Source organism: Empidonax traillii, unplaced genomic scaffold (genome assembly GCF_003031625.1).
Source record: "Empidonax traillii isolate 1590-97213 ecotype Southwest subspecies unplaced genomic scaffold, ASM303162v1 scaffold17:size2698205, whole genome shotgun sequence".
Classification (NCBI taxonomy): Eukaryota; Metazoa; Chordata; class Aves; order Passeriformes; family Tyrannidae; genus Empidonax; species Empidonax traillii.
The window spans coordinates 637,624-664,348 of record NW_020955210.1 but is presented as its reverse complement, the minus strand read 5'-3'; the positions used below and the strand labels follow the sequence as shown (position 1 = coordinate 664,348).

Below are 26,725 nucleotides of genomic sequence, written 5' to 3'. Positions count from 1 at the left end.
CAAAACCACACAGGATTTAATAACAGACAAACCTTTCAGAGGTAACTGAGCAGAAAGAATAAACTCTTCAGTAAAATAGTGCTTAAAAGGCAGTTTTCAAGATTACAAGTGAAAATCTAGGCCTTTGTTTCCTAGAAACACTCAAGATGGGATCACATGACCTTACCTCCACATGTGTACAACAAAATCAGTCCTCCAGCTTCGCGTATTAAATATTCACTTGCCGTAACATAAAAAACCCCTGATAATGCAGACTCAAACGCATTCATATGCCTTCATGAACACTCTCACAGTAATGTTCTTTCCTGCAATGCAAGAGTAGAACCCCAAAGAACGTGCTGTGAGAAGAGCAAAAATAAGGAGACAAGCAGCAAGGCCAAGTGTTCTCACAGCATGCAGTAGCAGCACCCCTATAAGTGAGGAGGTGACCTTTCTGTGGGAGGGGTGTGAGGCAGTCCTCATGTGGTCCCAAATAGGTTCTTTTACCTGGTGTGCAAGAAATCACCCCACAGAGTTGAGGTATTAGATGCGTTTACAGTTCTGCACAGAAAGCGGTGCTCTGTGGCAAATCCACAAAGCAAGCATGACTACCAAAACTTTTCCCTATTTATACATTTTAGCAAGTGAAGGCATCAATGTTCACTGGCTACAAGTTACCTAGTTCTCTTATTAACTAATATTCTATCTTCTGTTGGTTAATGATATCTCACTTCTCGTGCTAACTAGCTCGCGTGTTTCGTCTTTCTCTTCTTTTGGGTCAGTGGGTTTCGGGGGTCAAGGGTCTGTGAGTCGGTGGTCAGGATGTTCCCCTGCTGGAATTACCTTATACCCAGTCAGAGGCGAAATCAGCACAGTTGCTGAGTTGTCTTCATTAGTTTCTTTCTTACCTTGAGAGTTCTGCCCAATGTCCCCAAGGCCTGTAAATTCTGCATTCTTTGTGTTCACTATTAGTGGGCATCCTTCTCTGTGGTTTTGTTAACCTCCCCTAAGATCATTCAAACGTGTCGAGCCCTAAGCCTTAACAAGGCAATTCTACCAACAGGTAACTTAGCTTTCCAACACAGGGACACCACTACAGAGTTTGCTTGTTAGCTGCCTACCTGTTTCACGGATTACATCCCCTTTGATGTTGATTAGGCTTGAAAGCACACAAAAATTAAACACCAAAGAACACCTTTCCTTAAGAAAATTTTTTTTTCAGGCATTCCACATTCCGCAGCAACACAGGCTCACCAAACGGGACGGGAGGGAGAGGGTGGCCCCCCGAAGGTGGTGACGACAGCACGCGCGCGCGCTCCCGGGGCGGCAGGCCCGCGCATGCGCGGCGGGTCCCCCCGCAGCGCGCTCCCCGCCTTTGTGAGGGGCGGGCGCGGCCCCGCCCCGCGCGCGGTGCCGGGCGCAGACGGAGCGGCCGCGGCGGCGCCATTTTGCGGCGGTGCGGGAAGCGAGGGCGGGAGGTGGTGGCGGTAATAGCGGTGACGGCGGCGATAACAGCGGCCGTAGGTGCTGCTAATCGGGACTAACGTCCCCCCTATTCGCCCCAGCCCCGTGGCCAGGACTCTGCCGACATGAGCGACGTGGAGGAGAACAACTTCGAGGGGAGGGTGAGTGGCCGCCCCTGCGCGGGCCGTGCTGAGGGGGGAGACGGGCTCGGGGGCGGGGGGTGGAGGCGCTGGGCGTCCTCCGGCCCGGCGGGGGTGGGGGCAGCGCAGCTTGGCTCTAAAATGGCTCCTTCAGGCGCCGGAGGTTCCCCTGGGCCGTGGGCGACGGCCCGCGTTCCCCTCCGCTTCCCGCGTTTCTCCGACACACACTACCTTGTCCCTTCTCCTCGCTGGGGTGCGGGCCCCGGTGCTGCAGGTGGGCCCCCGCCCGCCAGCGCAGGTTGTTTCTGTAAGAAGGACGCTGCTGTAGCCCCGGGGGTTTCTGCCCGCTGTTCTGTTTACCTCCCGCGATCTCCAGCCGCCCTGTCGCCCGCCGGGCCCGCAGGTCGCTGCCTTACCCGTCCCCGCTTCCCGGGCCGCGGCCGGGCAGCCGAGGCCTCCTCCTGCCCGAAAGAGGAGGGACCCCGTGTCCCTTTGTGCGAGGTGCGCTGCTTCTCTGCCTGCAGGAGCGGCCTTGGGCCGGGCCACCTCCGGCCATCGGGGAGGTCCGGCCGTCGCTGTTAAACCAGTGAAACTCATCGATCGCACAGCTGAAGGGCTTCGCAGGAGCTGCTGTGGCTTTGTAACCTCGTTAGGCCTGTGTCTTTTTCCTCTGATGGCTGCGGGTTTTCATATACACATGTGACAGGTCCATTCTATTTTCAGTGGTTTTGAGGGTTTTTCTTGGGCATGATCGAGGCAAACAGGCATTAAAAACTGCTTGAAACAGGAATGAAATGCGTGCTTTGTCCTCCTCCATCACCATATACTTTTTCAAAGAAATTTGCAGAGGTTTTTTTTTGTGTGTGTGTTTTGGTTCTTTTGAGGAACACCTTGGTATCCTCTTGGTGACTGATGAATCAATGACAATAGCTTTACAGTTAGATGTAGTTACTGTCTGGGGAAACAAGCAGTGAAATTTTGGAAGAATAGTGTCACATTCCAATAATTATTTTTACGTGAGAATTGTTGCCCTTTTTGTGGTGTTAGTTAAAAAAAAATAAATTCCTTAGGGTGAAAGTTCTTTAGATGGGTGTGCAATGAATACTACTACTTCTTCGGGTGAGCTGAACCCTGTTCTTATGTTGCTTGCTTGGACAAAAGGGAGCTGTATAGTTAAGATCTGCTCAGGTAAATAAACCGATCTCTGAAGGGGAAACAACTGAGTCTCAGAAAGCTGAGCAACGGGTATGCTTGATTGGGGGGGTTGTTTAGAATTGTTTTTTTTTTTATTATTATTATTACTTCACTCTCCCGTTTTGCATTCAGTATTTATATTTTTAAGACTTATTTTTTTGTCTGTATTCCCATTGGGGGTTATTGTTAGGAAATAATTATATTAGGTTAATATCCAGAACATTTATTTTGGGTTCCTTGTTGAATCTATTGTTTGTGTTACGAAGCTGTTCCAGCTTTGTGCTTTCAGTATCTTTGCACACTGCCTCCTGCCAAAGGTAGAAGTAAAATAATGTTTTCAGAGTTCGCAAAGTTTGACAAGTCCTATGTAGCAGTTTCTGTGACTGCTATTTATTAGTTTTTTGGGGGAGGGAGAGGTTGGATTTTTTTTTTTGTTTGTTTGTTTGTTTTTGTTTTGGTTTTTTTTGTGGTGGTGGAAAATTCGTGTGTTGGAAAGAGCTGCTGTGTCAAGTCTTCATTTGGAAAACTTCTCTTTTTGCTCCATAACACTGAGATTTTTCAATTAGTCTGGCACGTGCCAGTGTCTTGTCTATTGGTATTTATTATAATTGAACATTATGGCAGGTACTTGGGTAGTTTGTAGTTTGGGGGAGTTGTGCTTCTACTGAAGTACCTTTGTAAGCGTTTTTTTTCCTTCAGTAATACTTTTTTGTCGTGATGCTACTAAAATACTTGAAATAAGAAATTTCATTTCAGAGTAACGTTTTAAATTTCATTTCCACTGAAAATGTCCACAGGCATAAAATGCATGTGCAACTTTGAGGCTGTAGTGTTTAGTCTGCTGTTCCCATTTGGATAGGACTCTATCATGCACTGACTATCCTGGTGCTTCAGTTTGCTCCATGCAGGCACGGGAAACTGAGAGTAAAGCAAAAAAATTTCACTGGGAGAAAGAACTGCAGAAACCAGAAAAAAGTTTGTAATGAACCCATTTTCCTGGAAATTGGCAAAATAAAATTCTAAGTACCCTTTCAGTTCTTCCACCTCCTCTTACACTTAAGTACTGACTAGTGTGATGTACTTTTAAAAAACTAAATGCCAAAGGAGTAAGGGAGCTTTACGTTTATTTTATGCCCTTTTATGTTTTACCTGTATAGATGCACATTGTCCCAAAACACTTCAAAGAAAGTTGAGTATGATCAGGAGCTTTTTAAAAGCTTATTTTGTTAGCATTAAGATACTGTGCTTTGCCTCTAATTTATTATTTTAAAATCGTAATGTTAATTAATCTGAACAGGAAATTGAGAATAATTATGGAAGTAACTTGTCAATGAAATTGCCTAATTTGCACTATTTAAAAACTTTCATTTCTAAAGTATTGGGTAGAATCGTTGTAGAGCTTTTTGTCCTTCTCGAGCTCACTCATTTCTTTATTGAATTCTTTTTTAAGCAAATGTTAATCAAATATGCTTATGTTAATCAACATCTACTGTTTTTGTATCATTTTGTTTCAACTTAAAGAAGTTTCCTATTAAGAATGTGGCTGGTTGAACAGAAGAAATCCCCCTCCTCAAGCATGGTGATTTAATGGAAAGAAATTGACAGAAGAATTAAAAATATAGTGAATGTGCTACAGCTAAGTTTATGGACATTAAGACTAAAAAAAGATTTTAAGTTGTGCTTCTTATCCAGTTACTTGGTTTTGAAAAAATTGAAGTATTTTATCGCTATTTTGGTGAGGAGGTTAGACAAATGACACTTTTTATTTTTTTTCTTTTATTGTTGTCAAGTGACAGGCAACTCTTATTTTCTTTCATATTTGTCATTATTTTAGATGGGGTGTTGTTTATTTAGTGTGTGTTCTGTGATACAACTTAAGATGTTTCCCAGAGCAGTGAACAAGAGGGAGTCTAAACAAATCTGCATTTGAGTAGCTCCACATGAAACTTGAATATAGTTTTTTTTTTTAACTTCTGATAACGTTTGACTTCTGTAGTCTTAAAGGTTTAGTAGTTTTCTACCAGTATGTTTGTCTAAATAGATAAAACTTTTTATGAGGACAAAGGTAGAACTCCCATTTTATAACTCTCTATTGGTTCTCTTCCTTCCTTTTAATGAGATGGCTCCTCCTTCTCTGTGCAGAATGTTACAGTGAGCTAAATAGTAAGATTTAATAAAGCGCTCCAAGAAATGCATGATTCTGCCTGTCAGCCATCTTGTTGAAGGAAGTATGCAGAAATCCCTAGGTATGCGAGCAGCTTTTGGGTTAGTTTAGCTGTGAAAGGGCCTTATATTCCCTCCATGAAGCTTGTATGCAAAATACTTAGCTACCTGTGGGATTACGTAACCGATCAACTCTGAGCACCAAAAAAAAAAAACAAAACAAAACAAAAAACAACCCAAAAAAACACCACCAACCGATGGAGGGGTTGGGCTTGTTTAGCTATTGTATTCCACCTCTCCTGAAGTGGCAGCCTGCCACCTCTGTGCAAAGGAAGGCGTATTGCTTTCCATACCTTTTGAAACACGGGCACAATGTGTGCTTATGCTCAGGGGTTCTGTGTTCACTTGGAGAGTGCTGTGATCACCTTGTGGTGTCCAATGACCAGTGTGGGAAACGAGAGTTTTTCTGAAAGTCAGGGGTTTATTTTTCTTTTAATTTTTTTTGTTTTGTTTTAATCAGGCTTAATAAATTCTAGGTTATTCTGGACCATGTCAGCTGGGAAGACTGCTCTTTTTGAAAACAAATTCTTTTTACCATCTTCCATGTGTGGTAAAGGAGTGACTGCAGAAGCCTCCCTGAAGAGGTGCATTTTCAAGCCTCAGAGAGAAGATCAACTTGTAATTTCAAAAAGTTTATTGCTGAAGTCTTTCCCCCCCACACTTTTCATAAAGAGGAACATTGAGAAATGCATAAAGTTTATTGTGTTGGTTACTTTTAAAATATACATGTCTTTAAGGTAGCACAACTTATGAGTTGCTTTTTATACAGAATTTATTATGTATACTATTATAATATTTATAGAAGAATAGCTACCTAAGGGATCAGTTTTGGTTTTATTGTAGAGTAAAAGGACATAGTATGAAGCAAAAATGATTTAACTTCTCTTTTAAATTTCAGGGAAAGTTGCTAGATGGCTGTCAAAACTGTTTAAAATGTCATCTTGTCCTTTCTCATAAGTGAGATGTCACTAACTTGACAGTTTCATCTAGAGAATGTAGGCTGCTGCTAGATTCCTGTTTCTTTTTTTCTATTATTTTTCTGTCCCTTTAGAGATTGACTTCATTTGTGGGCTTTTTTTAGTTTGGGTAGGATTTTTTAGTGAGATTTTTGGAGAGTCTGAAACTATCATTCTGCTTGGCTTATTGGTATTTCTAGACTGCTTGTTGTTCTGTCCTTTTTTCACCCCCTGTGTATTTCCTCTTAAGAAGGCCAAATGAATTTCACCTGAAATTTCTGTGTGATTTCATGATTTTTTTCTTTCCATTTCATTTTCCATGCTTTGTTATAAAAATCCTAGTTTAAACCTATTTTGTTCTTTTTATTTAGCATCTCGCTCTAAATGTTGATACTTTTCAGTCCTATTCTGAAATGATAAGGTGTGAGTTGAGGTAAGGCATGAGAGAAGTTCAGGACAGAAGAGTAGTGTAAAAGAATAGGCTTTAGTTTTTCGGGGTTTTTTTGTTTGTTTGCTTGGGGTTTTTAATGGGGGACAGGAGCAGGCTGTTATTTTGGGTTTTTGTTGTGTTTCCCCCCACCATGTTCTTTGTCATATTTGGTGAGTGAAAATTGAAAGAATACTGAAAGACTTCTGCAATTCTACGCTGTGTGGAAGTGTTGTAAATGCTTTTAAAATAGTCATTATATTGAAAAATAGGATTCATTTTGAAGGATGCAAGGAAGGTAAGTGATAGACAGAACATTACAGTTAAACAACTGTACCAGTGTGGATGAAGTACACGGACATGGCTGATGTCTTGCTCAGATGGATCATCTAACGTTTTTTGATAGTTCTTCAGTGACTGGTTTTATGTGATCATGAGGTAATGGGGAGAGATCCTTACCACTTCATTTGTTATTATTTCTGGGAAGAGAGGAGGTAGCAAGGATTAAAAATACTCTTCAGTGCTCTCTTTAAATGCTTCTAGCTGCTCATCTTATCAGTAACTGAAGTTGCAGACCTTGGATTTTTTGTTTGTCTGCAATAACTTCTTTGGCTCCAAGTTCCAATTCTTGGTGAATGGTTAGTCCCATTTCTTGGTGTTTATCTGATTCTGAAGAAGCACTCTATTACAACTGAGTTGGGGTTTTTTTTGTAGTTATCAGTTTAGGTGAGGGATTGGTATTTTTTTGGTTTTTGTTAGGGCTTTTTGGATTTTGTGTGGTTGGTTTTTGGGGTGGGAGGGGATGTAGCATTTGTTTTGAAAGGGAAGTCTGATCTGACAAATATTAGAAAGTTAACTATTGCTTCTTTTCCTGCAAGCAGTAGTGACAGCAGATCTAGATAGTTTGATGTGGTGACAGTGGCCAGTCAGTCATCTGACCCTTAAATGACTGAGGATCTTCAGAGCAGAAAGATAAGCAAGTGCTGAGGATCCAGAGTGCAGTATTTAGTTTCTGTGGTAATGATGGAGCTAAGATCCGAATGTATAGGTTGCCTAAGGACTAGTACAGAACTGAGAGATTTTAGTGCTTTGGATAGGAGAGATGTCTGTTTTTTCGTGTTGAAGATAACACATAATGTTAAATATTTTTGTCATTCATGTTGCAGAGTGGATATAAATTGTTCATGGAGAACAGTTGTGTTGGTATAGACTAAGATACAGCTTGCTAATTGTTTCATGTTAGTAGGAAGTAGAGGAAGAAAATTCTTTAAAATCTTTCTTTGAAACTCCTTGGAGCTCTAAATCTCTTAATCCCTGCTTGTAGTCTTTCTGATATAAATCTTACTAGGTACTTTTCCAGCATCATCCCTAAGTCCTTAAATTCTTGCAGGTTACCGTGATTCCCTTTGTCTCCTTTTGAAGCTTTGTAGGAGGTATAACTAGGTGATCTATGTTGCATCAGAAGATGAGGTGTAATTGCTTGCCAATGACAGGCAGTGTGCAACTGCTATCAGGTAATTTCAGCTGCAATTTACATCTACAGTTATTTGGTTGAGGAAGCTTGAAATATGTAGGAATTTAGGCTATTGCCTCTGTCACTCCAGTTTTGAAGTTGTATGTTAGTGCAGCCCCTAAGGATCTTAAACAATTCCAAAAGGACTTGACCTACATGAAATGATGTAATATTTGGTTTTGGCAACTTAAAGCACATTTTGTGTCATAACTGATAGTAAAAAAACCTCTGCGGATGGTAATTCTCAGGTGCTTCAGTTGAATAGTTAAGAATACTAACCTGACTTTTACATTATATGGTATTTTTAGCACCTCCTAACACTTCTAGGCTGTGCAGTGTCTGGGGAATGAGATGGGGGCTGATGGGTTGCTTTTGTTCAGGCTTCCAGAGTTCTTGTTCAAGAATTGATCTTTCAAATGTAAAAAGTATGGACAGTGCAATACCCTCATGAAGAAGTGCCATCTGAGGAGGCTTTTGATTGAAGGGTGTTTTGTAAATATGATGTCACTTTGAGTGGTTTTCTATATTGCTGATCACTTTTACTAGGGAGGGAAGTAGAAGTAATTCCTGGAGAAATTGGCAGTTGTGCAAGGGATGAGGTATAAAGGAAAGAATTTAGGAAGCTATTAAACATTGAAGAAAACCATAACAGAAGAGAGATGATGAAAAATCGTGTTACTGGTTCTAAAACAAAATTGTCATGAACAGTGGCTTTCAAATGTGAAAATGCAAAATAAAATTTTGTAATATTTCAGTGCATGTACATACTTTTTTCATGGAAAGTTATGTAATTAGCTTCACAGATAGCCATATTAATAAGGGTAACTATTATGCAGAGCTGATTATATGGTCCACCTGTCACAGGCAGACATTGAATTTGGCCTTGACTGTTGAAGTTTGGCCGACCTATCGTCCCAATAGGTGACATTCTCCATGTGTGCCTTGTCCTTTTCATTGAGGTCAAAGGGAATGGTAGTGTGGTTGTAATACTTGTTACTAGGGAGTCTCTCAGGTTCCGTTTCTAGTGGATTTTTTAATTGTCTTGAAATATGAGGACAGCATCCTTTGAAAAGAATTTCAGCCCAAAGTTCTGAAGAATTTTAACTGCAAAAGAAAATGCAAATCTGGACATAGGTAGAGTAAGAAATAAATAGAGAAAAACACTGTGAGGACAGGCAGGATGAGAAATAATGCAGGTAAACATGAAATGTAAGACCTATGGGAGAGGAACTTGCTATGCGTTTTTTCATTAAGCATTTTGCACGCTTTTGTGAATTTATAGATTTTTATATATAGCATACTGTTCTGTAGGGGATTTTATAGCTAAGCTCTGTGGAAATGCTGTGCACTATAAAATGTGAGGAAATCCTAACCTGCTCTTTGTTTGCTTGTTTTCCTAGTTTTTCTCTTGTATGCCTTAACCATGCAAGAAAAAAAAAAACTCCTGTGTTTACTTTTATTGGATTGCTTTAATTATATTATTCTGCATCTTAGTTTATATGGATTATGTAAGGAAAACAGGATAACAATGAGGAAGAAAAAGTAGGAAGAATAATAATTTATGTTGCTTATGCCTATGTGCATGTATTTTGCAAGTAAGTATTTACATAGATAGGTTTTGACTCGAAATCTTTGGATGTTCTGTTGAACTGATAGTGTCTTAGTAATCTGTAGGAGTAAAATTTGGGATATTCAATATTGAGAAGTACATAGCTATTATTTTGGGGGGGGGAATCAATGATATCAATACTTTAGTATATTTGTGCTAATTAGTTTTTTAGTGTATCTATGTATTTTACCAAAGAAATCTGAGGGGAGGAGGGTAGCTTTGCAAATACAGTAAAACACTGAGAACTCAGTAAGCTTATTGTTAGAAAGTAGACACGTATACAGTTTTAAAGATATTTTTTTTTAAAAGTTGTTTTATAAAATAGTTTCTTGCACTTTACCTGCTGGCTTTTCAATTTGATAGATAACATCTGAACTCCAGCAGAGTTTTATAATCCCCACGTGCTTAAATATACTAAATGTTCTTTTTCCATTAAGGTTAATGTTCGTGAAGAAATTGAAGAGTTTTTTCCAAGAATGTGGAAGATAAATCAAGATAAAAGAAGGCTAATGAAAAGTATTAAAGATCAGAAAATTAAAATTGAATGGGGGAAAAAATTGAACAGAAGATTGGTCAGATAGAAGCACTTGAATATTTTTTTAAGGCTATAATGAATTGTTTGAATTGGGGAAGAATACACGAAGTATGAAAAATGAAAAACTCAATGAAGAATGAAGAAAAGTAGAAAGCAAGAGTGAAGTAGAATTAAAAGAATCTGGAAGAATGAATGGGTCCTAGGTTAAGTAAATGTATGGTTTATGTTCCAGTGTCTGTATGATCAAGTTGTAGATGAATTTGCATGATTACTTAGTTAATAGAGAATTGGTGATCTGGTTCAAGCAGGGACCTATTTGAGGAAAGCATACAATATTAACAGTGGGTTAGCAAAATGAAATTTGTTTTGGAGGGTATTGCCTAACCATTTGTTTTTCAGGAGCAATCAATATAATAGAATTACTGTACTTTAAATGTTAGGAGTTAGGCATTTATGCAACCAATACCATTTTTAATACTGTCTTTTTTGTTAGGAGTCTCGCTCCCAGTCAAAATCTCCAGCTGGGAGTCCTGCTCGTGTAAAATCGGAGAGCAGGTCAGGATCTCGCAGTCCATCGAGGGCTTCCAAACATTCTGAATCGCACTCTAGGTCAAGATCAAAATCAAGGTATGATCAAAATTATTCGTGTCCACTCAGTGTTACTGGTGTTCTTTTGGTAGATTGAGATTTCTTTTCCCCAGCTGTAAAAATTATACACCTTCTGAGGTTACGTTAACTTGCATGTTTGTGCTGCTCTTAGATGGACGAAATTGGGGAAAGATTTCATGGATATAAACAGAGAAAGTGCTGTAAGTAGAAGGAGTAATGTAGAAATCAAAACTAAAATTTGTAGGTTTTTCTCTTCCAAAAGAGAGAGGGGGTTGCATCTTAATTCAGAAGGGATTACATCTCAATTCTATAAAGGTCGTGCCACCTCCCCCCAAAATCTTTTGTGGGGGAATTCTTGTGTGGACCTTTCTTTAAGGGGGAAAAAAGTTCAGTGAAAACTGTAGCAAAGGGTTAGATAAAAGAAGAGTAGTCTCTCTGTTGGAAATACTGGAAAACACTTGTTGGGGATGTTCTTGACATTCCTTCATTGGAAGCTTTAAAAACATAATCAAAAACTACGTCTTAAGTTGGTTGTGAAAAGGTTCTTGATTTATGAGAGTTCTAAGAATTAAATTCATTTTTCAATGCTTTCTCTGCCTTTTTCTACTCCAAGTCTGTGTGTGTAGAGGTAAAGCTTTATAGTTCTCAGTTCTGACAGAGCTTTTGTGGAACAGAAGAGATATATCTTTCTCTCATCAACAAAGAGAGAAACCAGAAAACAGCATTTGTAACTCTGCAAGGGGAAGAGGAATTGCGTAGTGTTATGTTCTTCCTCCCCAGTTTTTGGGAGAGATCAGTAACACATCTTCTTTATACACTTCACACCAGGGCAGCTGAAAAAGAGTTGCTGTGCTCTGAATTCCCAAAGTTCAGGCTAATGTTATAATTTCTCTTATTGCAGTGTTCAGTCAGATAACTACTTGTTTAAAAGCTTATTGTTGGCAAGATGTGTGCAAAGAAATGCTTCAGGAGTTAAACAGATGTTTAGGGTTTCTTGGTCTGGAGTAATTTTGATGCCTAGGTGAACTTCCATTTGTAGATATTATGGCACTATAATGCTGCCAGATCTTTGTTTTTCAGTCAGAATAGTACTTTACAATGTGGCAATATCTGGCTTCTGTATCGTTATGCAAATATTAGTTACATAAGCAGCCAAGCTGATAAAAGTTTAAACTTTGAAATGCCCAAAATATAATCCTTAGTGTATGCCAGAAGAACTCTCACAGAGTTAAAAATGGTGCTACCAAGCAGATTGTTAGAGGTCTGTGCAGTCTTTAGATGTGCAAGGTAGAAGAAGCTTAATTATTTCAATTGTAGAGAACCTCTAAAAAAAAAAGATTTTTGTCTAGGACATGTAAGGCTTATAGTTCAACACATTATGTGCATGTGACCTAACTAAAGGCTTTCTTTTTGTTGAAGATCCAGGTCCAGAAGACATTCGCACAGACGTTACACTCGTTCCAGATCCCATTCTCATTCCCATAGGAGACGTTCTCGAAGCAGATCATACACTCCAGAGTACCGTCGCCGAAGGAGCCGTAGTCATTCTCCTATGTCCAACAGGAGAAGGCACACTGGCAGCAGAGTATGTCATGTTCATCAAGGCTGAGTATCCAAACAATTGCTGCTTAGCCACGTTACCTGCAGGCTGAGTTTGACCTGCTGGCTTGTCACTGGAGGATCGGGAATTGGGTGGGAGTGGGGGGTATGTGTGGAACAGTCTCTGTCCTTACAGCTGGGCACTTATTTCTTGGGCCTGCGACTGGAAGGGAAATTATAGAAATTTGTTAAAAAACATTCCATTGCAAGTCAGTATGTGCAGATATAGTGACATCTGCTTCCATCAGCTCTAGAAGTTGAACCCTTCTGATTTTTTTTCTTACAGTTCCAAGTACATATACCCCTCACAAAAGTGAGACCTCCTCTGTGTGCTCGCAACCTGACAGTATTGACTAGATAAGACTGACTAGAGGATCCAAAGAAGGAAATTCCCAAGTGTTTATTTGCTTATGACATAAAGCATATTATGTTGAAAGATGCTTGTGATTTTTATACCTCTGATTATTTAATTTGGTTTAACTTGAAGTAAAGCCCTGTGCTATTAGGTAATAGATAAATCTTAATAAACTAGAAAAATTTACAGTTACGAAAAGGTTCAGTAAGCTTCTCAAATTGTAAATGAGAAGTGTGTCTGTATGGGCAGGAGGAACCAAAATTTAAGATACTGATGTCATTATAGAGAGATTTCTCCCAGTGGCCTTTGTAATCACAGAATGGTTGGGCTTTGGTAGGTCCTCTAGAAATCGTCTTATCTGACCCATCTGCTAAAGCAGGTTCACCTAGAGCAGGTTGCTTACAATCACATTCAAGTGGGTTTTGACTGTCTCCAGATTAGGAGACTCTGCAGCCTGTCTGGTCAGCATGATCTGGTACTCGGTCACCCTCAAATAAGTTTTACTTCATATTCAGATGGAACTTCCCATGTTTTGGTTTGTGCCCATTGCCCCTTGTCCCGTTGCTGGGCACCACTGAAAAGAGTCTGACCCTGTCTTTGTGACACCTGCCCTTGAGATATGTGTATGTGTTGATAAGATCCCCTCTCAGTCATCTCCAGGCTAAACAGGCCCAGCTCTCTGAACCTTTCTTTATAAGAGGTGCTCCAGTCCCCTAATCTTCTTCATAGCCCTCCAGCAGTTTCTTGTCTAATCTATAGCTTCTGGTTTCCCGTTACTTCAGGCTGTTCTAAATGAGTGCTGTGAAAGACAGCTCAGTGTTTTCCTTGTTGAGGGCGGTGGTACTTTTCTGATCCTTTTAGTTTTAATCTGATTTGGTCTCCACATTTTTTATTCATTTTGTCAAAAAGCATATAGGTCTTTTTGCAGGTTTACCCATATGAAGGGTATCGCCAGGAGCAGGTGATACCAATGTGAGGGAGAAGGCAAAAGCATGTGGAAAAAGACAAGACTCCACCAGTGTTAACATACAGTTGCTTAAGCTGTTGTAAAGCAACATTCATAGTTAAGCTTTTTGTGGACTGTTGCCAGCCTCTAATCACAACGTAGTAAATATTAAGTTAATGTCTTTAAAAATTGGCAGAAATAACTGAACTTCAAATGGGTTAGCAGTTCTTCTGGTGAAAGGTAGAAGAATCTGCTTTACTACTTTGGGAAATACTAGAACATTTTGCTCTGTGAAGAAGTTTTTCTGCCTTGGAAATGACTTTGTGAAACACTAAAATTGTTTTCACAGTGAATTTCACGTTAATTCTAAGGACTAGTTCTAGTAGTGTCAAAATGAAACTCAAGTCAGATTTGGAATCCCTTAAATAGCAAGGTCCTAAAGATGCCAGGAAAATTGATGGCAATTTTCTTCTGATCTTGTAGAGAGAGAGCTTGTGTACCGTGTTGATGGGAGGCAGTACAAAAACCTAATACAAAAGCTGCCTTTTAGTCCTCCACAGTCAGTTTAGTCCTTCCAGTGGTGATGTAACCATCAGTTGTAGCTTAGGGTGTGCAGACTGATCTTAGTACTTCTCTTGCCTCAGAAAAGGTAATAGGTTGAGTTTAAGGGAAAGGGAACTGTTAAAAAAGGGGGCAGAAGGTATGGACTGTGTGGAGAGAATTCCTCAAACAATGATTTAAAAGACAGATTTCATTAGACTCCCAAGAGTTCAGTAAAAAAATTCAGTATAGCTGCCAATACCACTGAATTATCAGATATATTTTTATTCCATGTTTCAGTCTATCTAAACCTGTATAATTAAAACTTCCAAATTACAAACTGCCAGGTTTTGGTTTGCTCTTCAACTATAATAAGGAATTGCAGAGTCTTAAAATGTAAGTTTGAACTTTGACAAATGGAAAGAAAGGAACTTTAAATAAATGAGTAGTTTGGGCATCTTATTTTCACAATAGATTCCTGAACAAAGGCACTGAAAAGAACATGATAGAAGATCTAAACCTATTACTCTTTGAATCAGGCTGAAAGGCAAGGTCTGGGGCATAAATTGCTGTGCATTGATGGCTTTGAAAATTTGAAACTGAAATACAAATTTCAGTTGTCTCAACTTCCAGCTGTTATTTTGGCAGAAACATTAAATCCCTGTGCTTGTAGCTGCTGTTTTAAATTACTGCATCTAGTGTAACAGGTACCAGAAGCTTAAGTGAAAAAAGTGCTTAATTTTGATTAAAGTAATCTTATAGTGGAATTGGCATTAGATGAACTCTGTGACATGTAGAGGAACTTTAACTTCTGTATGTAGAGAAACATAAAGGAGAAATTTTATCTTGTACAATTATATATTTGACTTTTAGTTGAAGTGAAATAAATTTTAAGTATCCCACATCACAATAAAGAGTTGAGTTTCGCTGTAGAAAAGGATGCATTCTTTTAGATTACAGATTTTCTCTAGATGAAAGAACCAAGTGACTTCCATCCAGTTAACAAGTGGGAAAATAAACTTTCAAGTGTAAATATTGACTTTCAGTATAGTTGGATAGGAAATGTTGAGGGTGGAGGAAGTTTTGGTAGAAGCTAAATTGTATTTCAGTTGTCTGCTCTTAGGAACTCAAGTGCATTTAGTGTGTGCAGCTGGAAGGCAGTGTGCACTCTTTAGTACCAGGGATGACCATGCAGAAAGGCGGAAGGTGGGAGTTCAGGCTGACAGGCCTGTTCTTAGCACAGATTTGTATGTTGTATCTGCAGCCTGTTGGCAGTTTTGAGTATGAAATACTAATAAAATGGGTTCTTGTTATTCTATAGCTTCTCCGTAATAAGAATACCTAATTTTTACGAACTGAGTTTTTCACCAACAGTAGCAGTTTGTCTGGGTCATTTTTTTGAAATAAAAACTGTTGAAAGTAGTTGCCTTTTTAAAAACATCCTACAACCATGTGTTAAGCTTTGTAATAATGTATGTTTAGTTTTCTTCATAATTTTTTTATAATTGGTAAATTTTTATATGAGTATATATAACTTTTTGAATATAAAGTTAATTGGAGTTGAACGTTTGTCTTACCAGGCTAATCCAGATCCCAATACCTGTCTTGGAGTGTTTGGTCTCAGTTTGTATACCACTGAGAGAGATTTGCGTGAAGTCTTCTCCCGTTATGGACCTTTGACTGGTGTCAATGTGGTTTATGATCAACGGACTGGACGATCAAGAGGATTTGCTTTTGTTTATTTTGAGAGAATTGACGATTCCAAAGAGGTACATGCATGTTTCATTACTTTTTACAGGTGTGCTCTTTATGCATTGTCATCATGAATTCTTCATTTAAAAAAACCAACATGTTTTTGAGGGTGCGTTCACTAGCAGGTTCTCATAGTGAGATTAATTTAAAATACTTTGTTCAAGCAACGTGACACCTATAAACAAGCATTTTAGTTCAGTGTTCTGATGTTTGGGCAAATTTTAAGTAGGAGCTGGTTGAATTGAATCACCAATGAACACTGGATTTTGATTTTAGTCTGCCACTTTAAAATGAAAATAAATCTTTGAGAAGCTTCTGTATCTGTAGTATGTTTGAAACATTTTGAAAGTTAACTTTTGAAAGTAGTCTTCTGTATCAATTCTGGAGATTCTCTTTGCATTTTCTTCTCTAAAAGCATGTCATCATGCATTTGAAAAAATAATGGTGTTTGTCTTGAAATGTGCCAAGGTCAATGGCTTTGCTGGTTTTACAGATGGCTATTTACAACTACATTGAGTTGTTAGTATAATGGATCTCTAAGGAAGGAGTCAAAGAATAAGAACAGCAGCCTGTATATTTTGACTCACTGCAATAAGCAGTACCTTTTTCACGCCTGTGATGAGACTGTGAACCTTACCACATTTACTGAATTTTGCAGATGAAATTGCTATTAAAAGTAAAGACATACCCTGGAAAAAAAGAAGTCTCTAAGGCTGCATTAGGGGATTACCTCTTTCTTTCAGGCAAACTGAGTCACAGACTTCATCTTGTTTATGGGTTAATAGGCTTGGGCAGATGTTTCAGATTTACTGTTTGATTCTGTTTCTATTCGATAAGTTTAATAGGACTCTAATAAATCACTTAGCATTGCAGGGAGGGAGGGAGCATGACAGCTGTGGAACCTTCTATCAGGAGCTGAAAAATGAGAACACTGATGCTAGTTGATGATATTTTAATTAAAAAAAACTGTTACGTGAATTAATTGATTGAAGTCTACTCAGTTCTCACTTTTGATTTCTGGTATGATCCAACTGAAAATCAGTTTATAGGAAGAGTAGGTGTAGATATATATATGTGGGGTTGTTGCAGGTTATGGAGGTGAGTAAAAGGACACAAAACTTTAGTGTCCCTTCTGTATTTTACCACTTTCACTTGGAAGGTTGAGAGAGAGGTTAATAGGGTTGGGTAGCTGTATATCTCCATCCATCTTTAGTGGCCTACTCACTTCTAACTTCTAGCCTGGTATTTCTTTGCTTTGTGAGCTTGGTGGGATTTTGTAAAAGTGATTGTTTTGTAGACTATTTAAAGTCCAAAATACTTGCAGAGTATATCTTGTCATGTTTGTGTGCCAGTCTTGTCAGTTGTACAGCTTCATATGTCTTTAGAAGTAGGTTTTTTTCCTGGTTGCCACGGGCAATAGTCATGCATGACACCATGCATTTCTTAAAATGTTCCGTGTAAATAGCATGAAGTAATTTGTTCAGTATAAAGCTGTTTTGGCAGATGCTACAAAACTGGAATGCAAAGAAAAAAAAAAAAGGGATGTTATGTGCATTCAGAAGTACAGAAAAAGATTAGCACCTTAAACAGGAACTGAAATAGTGTGGAATGTAATTAAACATTATTTTTTCCCCCAGTGGGCTAGTGCATGAAGAGGGGGAAGGGATGCAAACTCGCCCAGCATCTGGAACTCAGATAACTGAAGTACTTTGGCAAAAAGGACAGCAGAAAAACTTGTTTATTTGACTTATTTCATGGGCCTTGAGGACAGGTTTGAATATGGCAGTAAGTGGCAGCTGGTGTAGAAAAAGGGCAGATATATAGATGTAAGGTTGTTATAGGTGTGAAACTCTGTGACAGAACCCTGAAGAACACAAAGCAGTTCTCTGTGTGGAAGATAGATCAAGTCTGAAAAGCTGAGTATGCACAAAGGCAATGACACCTGAATTACTTTTGTTCTGAGTAACTTTGTCTTACAAATAATTATTAGAAAAATCTAACCAACCAAAAATAATAACAAAAACCAAACCAAATTCCTGAACACCCTAAATACCGTAATAAAGGGATGAGATGTCAAAGTAATTCTAACCCTTTAAAGATACATGGATTAATAAGAGTAGACCCTTACAGAAAAATTAGGATTTTTCATAATCTTCACTGTTGTCCTTTAGGAAAGCTAACACAGGGAAGCCTCTCAGCAGACATGCTCTGAAGCACTGGTAATACTAAAATTTGGCACCAAGTTACTTGTCAGTAGTTACGTTTAAACTTCCGTAATTTGTTTTAAGATAGGTCAGTGTCAATTATACATGGATTCTGTTGCAGCTGAAATCCCTCAGGATCTTTGTCATCCCTGGTTACTTTTACAAACGGGATCAGTTATTGAAGTGGTTAAAATGTTACTATGGGTCAAGATACTGAAATCAGGTGGTACAGTTTGTAGTTCCATATGGTAGTAAAAACTTTTTGAGTTGTTGCCTAGCTCTATGTGTTGAGAATCCAAAGAGGATGTTAAAATAGCGTTTCTTAAGTGCATACTTTACAGTGTCCTAAAAACACGAAAGGGGCAGTTTTAAAATCTATTTTTGCTGTAACTGTTTTAAAATTTCAGAACTTCAGATTAACAACAGCGTAGCAGCCTTGTTGTTAGCAATTTATGATCATCTTGATTATACAGAGGAACAGAGGCTCAGCTTTAGGTAACTCCTAGATAGAGCAGCTCTCAGAGTATCACATTAGCCTCAGTCATTCCACTTTAACAGAATAGGGAAAGATGTTTCCAATGCGTTTGCCCAGTCCGGGAGATTTCTTGTTGAATCTCTTCTCTTCTGTTTGAAGCTCTGCTGAGGCTGAGATGAAACTTTATGATTAGACAGAAGGTTCTTTTTCCATCAAATGTCTCTTGTTGCAATGGTCTGGTGTTTGCAAGATAGCACGTGACTGGATTGTTAGCTTCTGAAGGTGCTTGCAGACACTGCCCTTAGTTCAAAGTGTGATAGCAGACAAGAAGTGTTGAGGACTGATAAGATGTCTAGAAAACATCTGATGGATGTCTGATGGTTGTCTAGAAAACCTGAGTTTTTGCTGTGCCAATGTTCTTGCCTGTGAGCTTGTTCAAACCCTATTTGATATTTGAAAAGCTTATGTTATTATCTAGCTTTTTTTTTTTTTTTTTTTTTTTTGGAAAAGGGTTATGGGTGTAGTGGATCTCTGTTATGGGTGTAGTGGATTTCATTTTTTATGAAGTTATGTTTTACTTTTTTGAAAAATGTATAAGTACTATTTGGTATGCTTTTTTGCCTTGGGTGTTGCAGCGTCTTGCTTATATTGTCCACTCTTCTACCAAGTCTTCAGAACTTTGTGTGCAAATTTGTGCAAAGGACAAGATCTGTAAATAATTGCTGAAGACTTGCTTCTCAAAATCTCTATTACATAGTTCTCAGTATTGGCAATGCTGGCACGGAGCCAGTGTTGTAATGTTTGTTTGCAGTATTTTCACTGTAGTAATATATAGTATTCACCTGCCCATCCCATTAGGATTTTCTTCCTATGTTAGTGGATCACAAAATTCTATGTGTAAGATGAGAAAAAAATAAATTTACAGCGAGGAATTGATTGTGTCAGGGTTAACAGTAAGTTGAGAAGATCGTGAGTGAAAAGTGCTGGCTGTTCTAGGGACATGATTCTTACTACAGTTACCAAAGATTCCATATGCCACTAACCAGCTCTTCACTAACTCAGAATAAGAAGTGTTAGTTGTTTAAACTGAGGCTACTGTGAATGTACTGTCTGTAGGAGGAATTCATCTGAGAAGCATCAGCTACAGCAGCTGTTCTGATTTCTAGTGCTGGTTATATGTTCCTCAGTGTTGACCGTGTTTCAGAACTACTTTCTGAAGTAGTGTTCATTAGCAATCAAGACAAAGTATTAACATAATTCAGTTGCCAAAGACCAGAATAATAACAGGGTTTATCACTTTGATTTGCAAAACATTTCATCTGTGGTGGAAGCGGACCAGCTTAAAACCATCATTATTGAACAAAACTCCCACAGTTTGTTAAAGAAATGCAGTAAGTGTTGTCTGTGGTATCAAAAAGGACCCGTGATAAACCAGAAAAGAACATGAGAAGGTCTCAAATGTTTGGAATCAAAGAGTTGGAGTTCTGGATCTCAAACTTGAGAATGTAAAAATGGGCTGTTGTTCAAAGTTGAAATGGATACTTGAATTCAGCTTGGCAGTTTGCAGCAAGTGTAAAAAGCTGAACTTCCTTATTTTTTTACATCCCATCAGATTTTTCCCCCCTCAGAATTTCCTTTCAGTTGTCCTTGTTAAATCCAGACCTGAACTAGTGTTCGGTATACTGGGGAGGAAAAAACCTAGTCTATCGAATCTTTCATCCCTTTCTGTACCTGTAATATAGAGGAGATTCTGCTTTTATCAGTGGTATTAAAATAGTAAAGAAAGGACTTCTGGTAAAAAACAAAAAAAACAAAACAAAACAAAACAAAACAAAAAAAAACCAAAAAAACAAACAAACCAAAAACAAAACACCAAACACCAAAACAAACAGGAAACCCCCAAACCCACAGGAAAAAAAAGAAAAGGACAGTATCTTGTATAGTTATTTTAAATTGTGAAAATACTTTCAAAGTATGTCACGGCATGAATTGCTCATGTTTGACTGTTGAAGTGTATTCAGTCTGTATGTTGTAAACTTTGTAGTGATGTCAAGTTATTGAAGTAATTCAGAGCAGTTAAACGCAGTTGAAATGAAGATTCCATGATCTTCTGTGTGTTAGAAATTTTATTTTTAACTCCCCATGTGCAGTGTAAAGTGACTGTGACATCAGCTCTGCCAAGTCGGGTTCTCTCCTTTCCTTCCCCTTTTTCCTCCCTTCCCCCACTGACCGCAGGTACAGGTTGCAGAAACTTCCCCATGTTGTTTCCATGTCCAGACTGCTCTTTGTGGCATTATCCAGATTAAAGATTAAATTTTTTTTTGGTGGATTCTTGATTGTTTACTAATACTAGTCACCTGTGTAAGTTCATGCATATATACTTAAGTGTTTCCAAACTTATTTTACTCGACGTGAATGCTGATGCATTTAGAAAACATCACAGACTGTAATAAATATCAAACGAAATTGAAATCATGGTTAAATTTAATGCTTTCTTTCTAACTGTTTTGAGCCGCAGGAGACTGTGATACTGTAGTTTGGGAACTGCTTTTCTTGTCAAACTAACACCTTACAGATAGTAAGTTTTGTTATTATGGATGGTCTACTGAAAGTTTAAAAGTGTAGATATTTGAAAATGCAGTCTAAGATTGAATTATTACAATTGAGTGTCACTCACAATACTAATTCTCTGTTTTCTGACAGCAAACATACAGATGTGTATTCTGGCCTACAAAATAATTTTTTTCCGTAAAATTTGCTACCAGAACTAATAGTGCATGTTTACAGGAATGCTCTTGCAAAAGCCATGCAAGTATTTTTAACAACATTCAGATATTTGGAATGGAATCCAGGTTTTAATAAAAATGGATTGTTGACAGTTAAAGACTCCTAAGAGGGTATTGTATGTCTTAAACCCCAATATAATTTGATTTTTCTTTTGAAAAAGTTTCACTTGATGGTCTTCAATAGTATTTGAGCATGTCTTCTGCATTGTTAGGGAGAATGTCCAAGTTTTCCCCTTTGACACTTCCCTGTTCTCAACACGGCACTCATGCATACCCACAAACAGCAAGAAAAGCAAACTGAAACTTCTTTTGAATAGACATTAAATCAAACTGTAAAATCCAAAATAATAACGTAAACTCTTTTAACTTCCAGTAAAGCACAGAAATACCAATAATTAAAATCAGCAGTATATTTTTACAGCCTTCTTACAGAATAAATACTGTTGTATCACTTACCTGAACCCAACTATTCAGATAGGGCTTTTGGTCACATTGCAGCAATCCTTACCTAATAATGTCAGCTTTAAGTACTTTGTGTCAGATACCTGAGATGTGCACTTTAGGAGCGCTACAGAAAATTTGGCAACATCTTTGGAAGGAATTTGCTTTTGCTGATGACTGAATGTGAGTGATCCATACTATTCATTATTGTTGGATTTATAATGGCTTATTGTAGGTTTTGGCTTTTCTGCGTTTGGGGAATGCAGTCAGAACTCTAAAAGGCTTTGTTATGTTTGTATACCAAAGATTTTGTTTATTTTAATATTTTTAGTTGGCAGTTATTCCTGAAGCTGCTGAACCCTCAGAAAATTAAAGTTTTAATATTGGGTAGGACAAGAGACATTATGACCAGGGTGTTGGGAGTTCCATGCAGGCTGGTAACTATGAACTAATCTTCATCCATTGAAATGTAACACGTTTCCTGGTAGTTCTAAAACAAACAATCAACTCTCAAAATTAACTCTTCATCTTCCTTGCTGTTATGTTGCTCTTCCTTGTACTGCTTCCTCTGTCAAAGAAATCTTCCTCTTGGAGCGGTGTTTGTTGGTGTCACTAAAGAAGATGTATGCCAGATGTTCTGTATTTGAGGTAGCTTCTTGTTAACTAAGCTTATTATTTTGCAAGTTTTTGATTGGACTTAAAAAAATTCCATGAGTAGAAAATTTCTTACAAGTTAGCTTGTGTATTGCTGCATTTCCAGAAGGATGCTTTTCATCCTTGTGGAACGAGGCTTTTAATAAAATTTGTGTCAAGGCTAGGCGAGTAAAGCTTAGAAGCATGTTTTAGTCACCAAACACACCTGAGTGTATGTTAAAAGACTTGAAATACTCTTTGCTGTGCCTTGCAGTTGGCTAAATGTAGTTGTAGTATTGTATGGAACAGAACTCACTAGGTGGCGATATAGTATAGAAACAAACAGTATTATTAAAATACAAACTCAGTGTAGTTAAATAGATTAGTGGTCCCTAAGTCACTTCCAGTTTGAGTACATCAGTTAAATCATGTGGGTGTCAGGTTTTTTTATCCCCTCCATAACTTGTATATAAGTTCAGTAAGGTTCTTGTTAAAATTGCACATAATTAAATTTCTGAATGGTTATTTCATTAAAAAAAAAAAAAAAAAAAAAAAAAAAAAAAAAAAAAAACAACTCTGTTTAGAGGTACTTTCATGTTTTAAAGTTGGGTGTTGTTTTTTTGCAGGTACAAAATAGCAAAGTAGTCATGTTCTTTAACTCAAAATTGTAACAGTCTCTTTTCCACAGATGAGTAGTGAAAATAATATATATTGGACTAAATGCTATGGTTAGCATCAAGAAGTAAGTGGTGTGTACTAGTATTTCAGAGATCCTGGAGCAGCTAATAAAAGCTATTAAAATTTGAAAAGCAAATTTTTAAAAATCCCTTCAAGTCCAGCATTAACTGTTAAATTAGTTGTTGTAGGGTTTGGGGGGGTTGGTACTTTAAGTTACTGTTGCGTAAATATAATTCTCAAAAGTATGCTGTGCTCCTCTGAAAAACTTATTTTCATGATTTTGAGTTTGTGAAAGGCCATTGTATTGACTCTCAAAGAGTGGAGAATCAGGGCAGAACACCCAAGGAGCGTATGCAGGGGCTGCAGGCGGGTCTGAAGGCACAGGCTTCTCTAGCGCAGACCCTTCTGTGTATCGCTTTAGCAAGCTGCTATTGTGAGAGGGAGTGGGGAGGAAGGTTGTAATTAGGTATCCATGTAGGCTGAACCCGCCATTTTACTAAGCTCTGCTGAAGTAGGTCCTTGTAAGGGAGATGGCAGGAGGCTGGGAGAGCATGAAATGGCAGCCGACTAGCAGTAATCCGGCCATATGCACCCTACAGGAAGCCACTGTTTCGCACAGCTTTTGAATCCACCCGTCCCCTCTGGGTCGGAGGCGGCGGTAGGAAAGGTGCAGTTCTTAGAAAAAAACTGTTTTGACTTTCAGTTTACCTTCGTGATGGGTAGAGACAAAGTCTAGGGAAAGTGACTGTGTTAGTAGTTAGCACTGTGCTCTCTTAAGAAGGGATTGAGTGTCACGTTAGTCCGGCACCCCAGTGCGGTCCTGTGACACGGTCGGCAAACAGGCCAGGGGACAAGAGATAAGGCATCCGCCACAGTGGGGCACTAGTAACCAGTCTAAACAAAATAAGTTCTGGGCTTGTTTTTCTGATAGAAAATAATGTGTTTGTACGTAGCCTTCCATATTTACCAGTAGGTTGCAGATTTCATGTCCCTGTTGCTTGTCTCTCCTGTAGGCGATGGAGCATGCAAATGGAATGGAGCTGGATGGCAGGAGGATTCGGGTGGATTACTCGATCACCAAGAGAGCACATACGCCCACCCCAGGCATCTACATGGGCAGGCCAACACAGTAAGTTTGATGGATTTAAACTAAATGCTGGAATGTGGTTGATGAAATAGAGCTACAGATACTTTTTAAAAAAAATTTAGAGTTATGCCAGTTGGATTTTATCACAAAGTTACTAATACAAAGAATGTGTTACTATGGTTCACATACACTGTTAAATCCTACTGTAGTTTATTGTATCTTTTAAAACAAAGTCCTTCAGGTTTTTTTAATAAAAATAGTATGCAGCGTGATCAGTTAGTGCACCCTTAACCTACTGAAATATTAGATTGTCATTTGCCTTTGATTTTGATGGGAATTAGACATAAATTCCTCATGGTTGGGTTTTTTGTGGTTTTGTTTGGGTTTTTTGTTTGTTTTTTAAGGTGTTATTATTTAAATGTTTAATTTGTATATTGTTTCATGACATAGTATTAAGTATCTGATTTGCTACAAGATCACTTTAAAAAAAGCTTTTAAGTAATTTAAATCAAGATGAAGAGTAGATATCTAAAGGGGTTTTTTTTGCCTTTTCCCTAATAGCAGTGGAGGAGGTGGTGGCGGTGGAGCTGGTCGTCGCCGGGACTCATATTATGATAGGGGCTATGACAGAGGATATGACAGATATGAAGAATATGACTACAGATACAGGTACTTAACCTTTATTTCTGTAGGAACAGAGGATTTGTTGGGAAAACTGAAAACTTAGATGACAAAAACATGTAGCAATATTCTGCATACGAAGCTGTAAGTGTTAGAGCCTCATTCCTTTGGGTTTTGTGGGATTAAGGCAGTCATCATCTTCAGTGTTTATGTAATTTGGTTTTTCAGTTAGGCAGGGGGGCTAATTTTGCTACCTGAAGGAGGCTGAGCGTGTACTCCATGAATCAAGTGGACAGATAGAAAGGGAACTCATTTTTCCATGCTGTTTATAGAACCAGGAACAGCTGATACACACTGCTGTTTCAAAAGGGATTATTTGTAGATGGGATTTTTAATGCTTGACATTTCATAGTCATCTTGCTGTTTTGAAAGTTATCTGGTTTCAGGGAATGTTGTTCAACAAGAATTGTAGGCATCTGGAAAAAGCAGTTCATGTGTTTGCAAGGCTAGTGAGAATTTATTAAATTCTTTGTCTGGGAATATCTTACAGTTTTAAATACTTCAAATAGAGAAATATAAAAGCATTTGCTAAATAACTGTAAGCCACAGCCAAATAAAGCAGAAATCATTCACACAAGCCAAGTCTTTCAGTGCTAAGGAAATGGTTCTGTTCTGTAGAAGTGATGTGAATAAGGCTTCTTTCATAATGGATGTTGTTTGGTTTCTTTTTTAATTTCCTTTAAAGGAGACGATCACCATCGCCTTACTATAGTCGATACCGATCACGATCAAGATCCCGTTCCTATAGTCCAAGTAAGTAAATGCAAGTGAATAAATAGAATCTGGCTGTCATAAACATTGTTGTTATATGAATTGATCAATGGAAATTCTGAATGTGAAGCCTAAAAAGCTGGGCACAGTAAGCCTGATGTGTGTACCATTAAGTGTGTAGTAATTGTGTCATCTTTTGTTTTTTCCAGGGCGCTACTGAAGGTCAGAAGAGTTCCAGTTGAGGACTTGATTTTTAAATACAAAGTTCAGATCTTTAGCTTCCTACTGCTTTCCCTTCCATCCTCCCTTTCTTGTCCTCTTTCCAGCTCTTTCACAAGTCTTTGGTTCATTTAGAATATACATATTTTCAGTTGAAGTATTTCTATTTTCCATCCCTCCTTATTGTAATACTCTTAAATATTGTAGTTGTTGTAGTTTTTGTGTAGTAAAACATCTTGAGCAAAATGAAATAGAGAACCCAAAGTGCTGATACATTTTGGAAGTCATTCCTATTTAGTTTTTAAAACAGTTGGACTCCTGACTAATCAGAAGAGAGCATTGATATTTTTAAAGTGTGCATGTCATGTATTATACACACTTGGATACTTTAACATAAACCTGCATTTCCAAGTAACTTGTTAATCTTTCTGTTAAAATGTTTACCTGTTACTTTGATAAACAAGTAATGACTTTGAGCCTTTTCTGTAATGAGAAATTTGCTTAGATAGTCATGAACCAGAGGAAATTTTTTTTTTATTTTTTTTTTTTCGTTGGGTAGTTGCTTTGAGAGTAGACTATTTGAGCTAGAGAAAAATTTGGTACTTGACTGACTGGGAGAATAAATCCTTGTACACTTAAAAATTAAGGCTTTGTTTTATAGAAAAAAAGCTTCTGGATTGCTACACAGTGGATAACGAAGTTAAAACTGTTAAAACCCTGGGGTTTTCACTGTACTTGGTTGGATATTTCCCCTTAATTGGTGCAGGAGAAAAAATATTTATTGAACATAGCAATTAGTTGTATAATTTGCTGTTCATTAAAAAGATATTACTGACTTTTTGGTATTGTAATAATGATTGATAAAGTTTTGTTTCGAGTCCATTTTGGAGTTTTGAAAATATGGATGGAAAAACCTACAACTACATGTAAACCTTTTTTCCTCCTCAGTAAAAGTTAAGTCCACTGATA

The 26,725-nt window shown here is 38.1% G+C and overlaps 1 protein-coding gene across 2 annotated transcripts; it reads left to right on the top strand.

Annotated features, from left to right (window-relative positions):
* Positions 1-1,402: 1,402 nt before the first annotated feature.
* On the top strand, positions 1,403-26,725 carry TRA2A (transformer 2 alpha homolog). Of its 2 annotated transcripts, none has more exons than XM_027895895.1 (8): positions 1,403-1,604; positions 10,534-10,667; positions 12,069-12,234; positions 15,670-15,858; positions 24,072-24,187; positions 24,707-24,814; positions 25,512-25,579; positions 25,747-26,725. In XM_027895895.1, exons 1-8 carry the CDS (start codon positions 1,569-1,571, stop codon positions 25,755-25,757), a joined length of 828 nt encoding a protein of 275 aa, XP_027751696.1. In that variant the 5' UTR covers positions 1,403-1,568; the 3' UTR covers positions 25,758-26,725. The 2 variants fall into 2 exon arrangements, with proteins under 2 accessions (XP_027751696.1, XP_027751705.1); XM_027895904.1 differs by lacking the exon at positions 1,403-1,604 and adding an exon at positions 9,943-10,254.

What these genes read in the sequence shown, in the direction of transcription:
- TRA2A (XM_027895895.1), top strand. Translation starts at nt 1,569, where the DNA reads ATGAGCGACGTGGAGGAGAACAACTTCGAGGGGAGG. An exon ending in GAATTGACGATTCCAAAGAG is followed by an intron (nt 15,859 to 24,071) that starts GTACATGCATGT and finishes TCTCTCCTGTAG; the next exon opens with GCGATGGAGCATGCAAATGG. An exon ending in TACATGGGCAGGCCAACACA is followed by an intron (nt 24,188 to 24,706) that starts GTAAGTTTGATG and finishes TTTCCCTAATAG; the next exon opens with CAGTGGAGGAGGTGGTGGCG.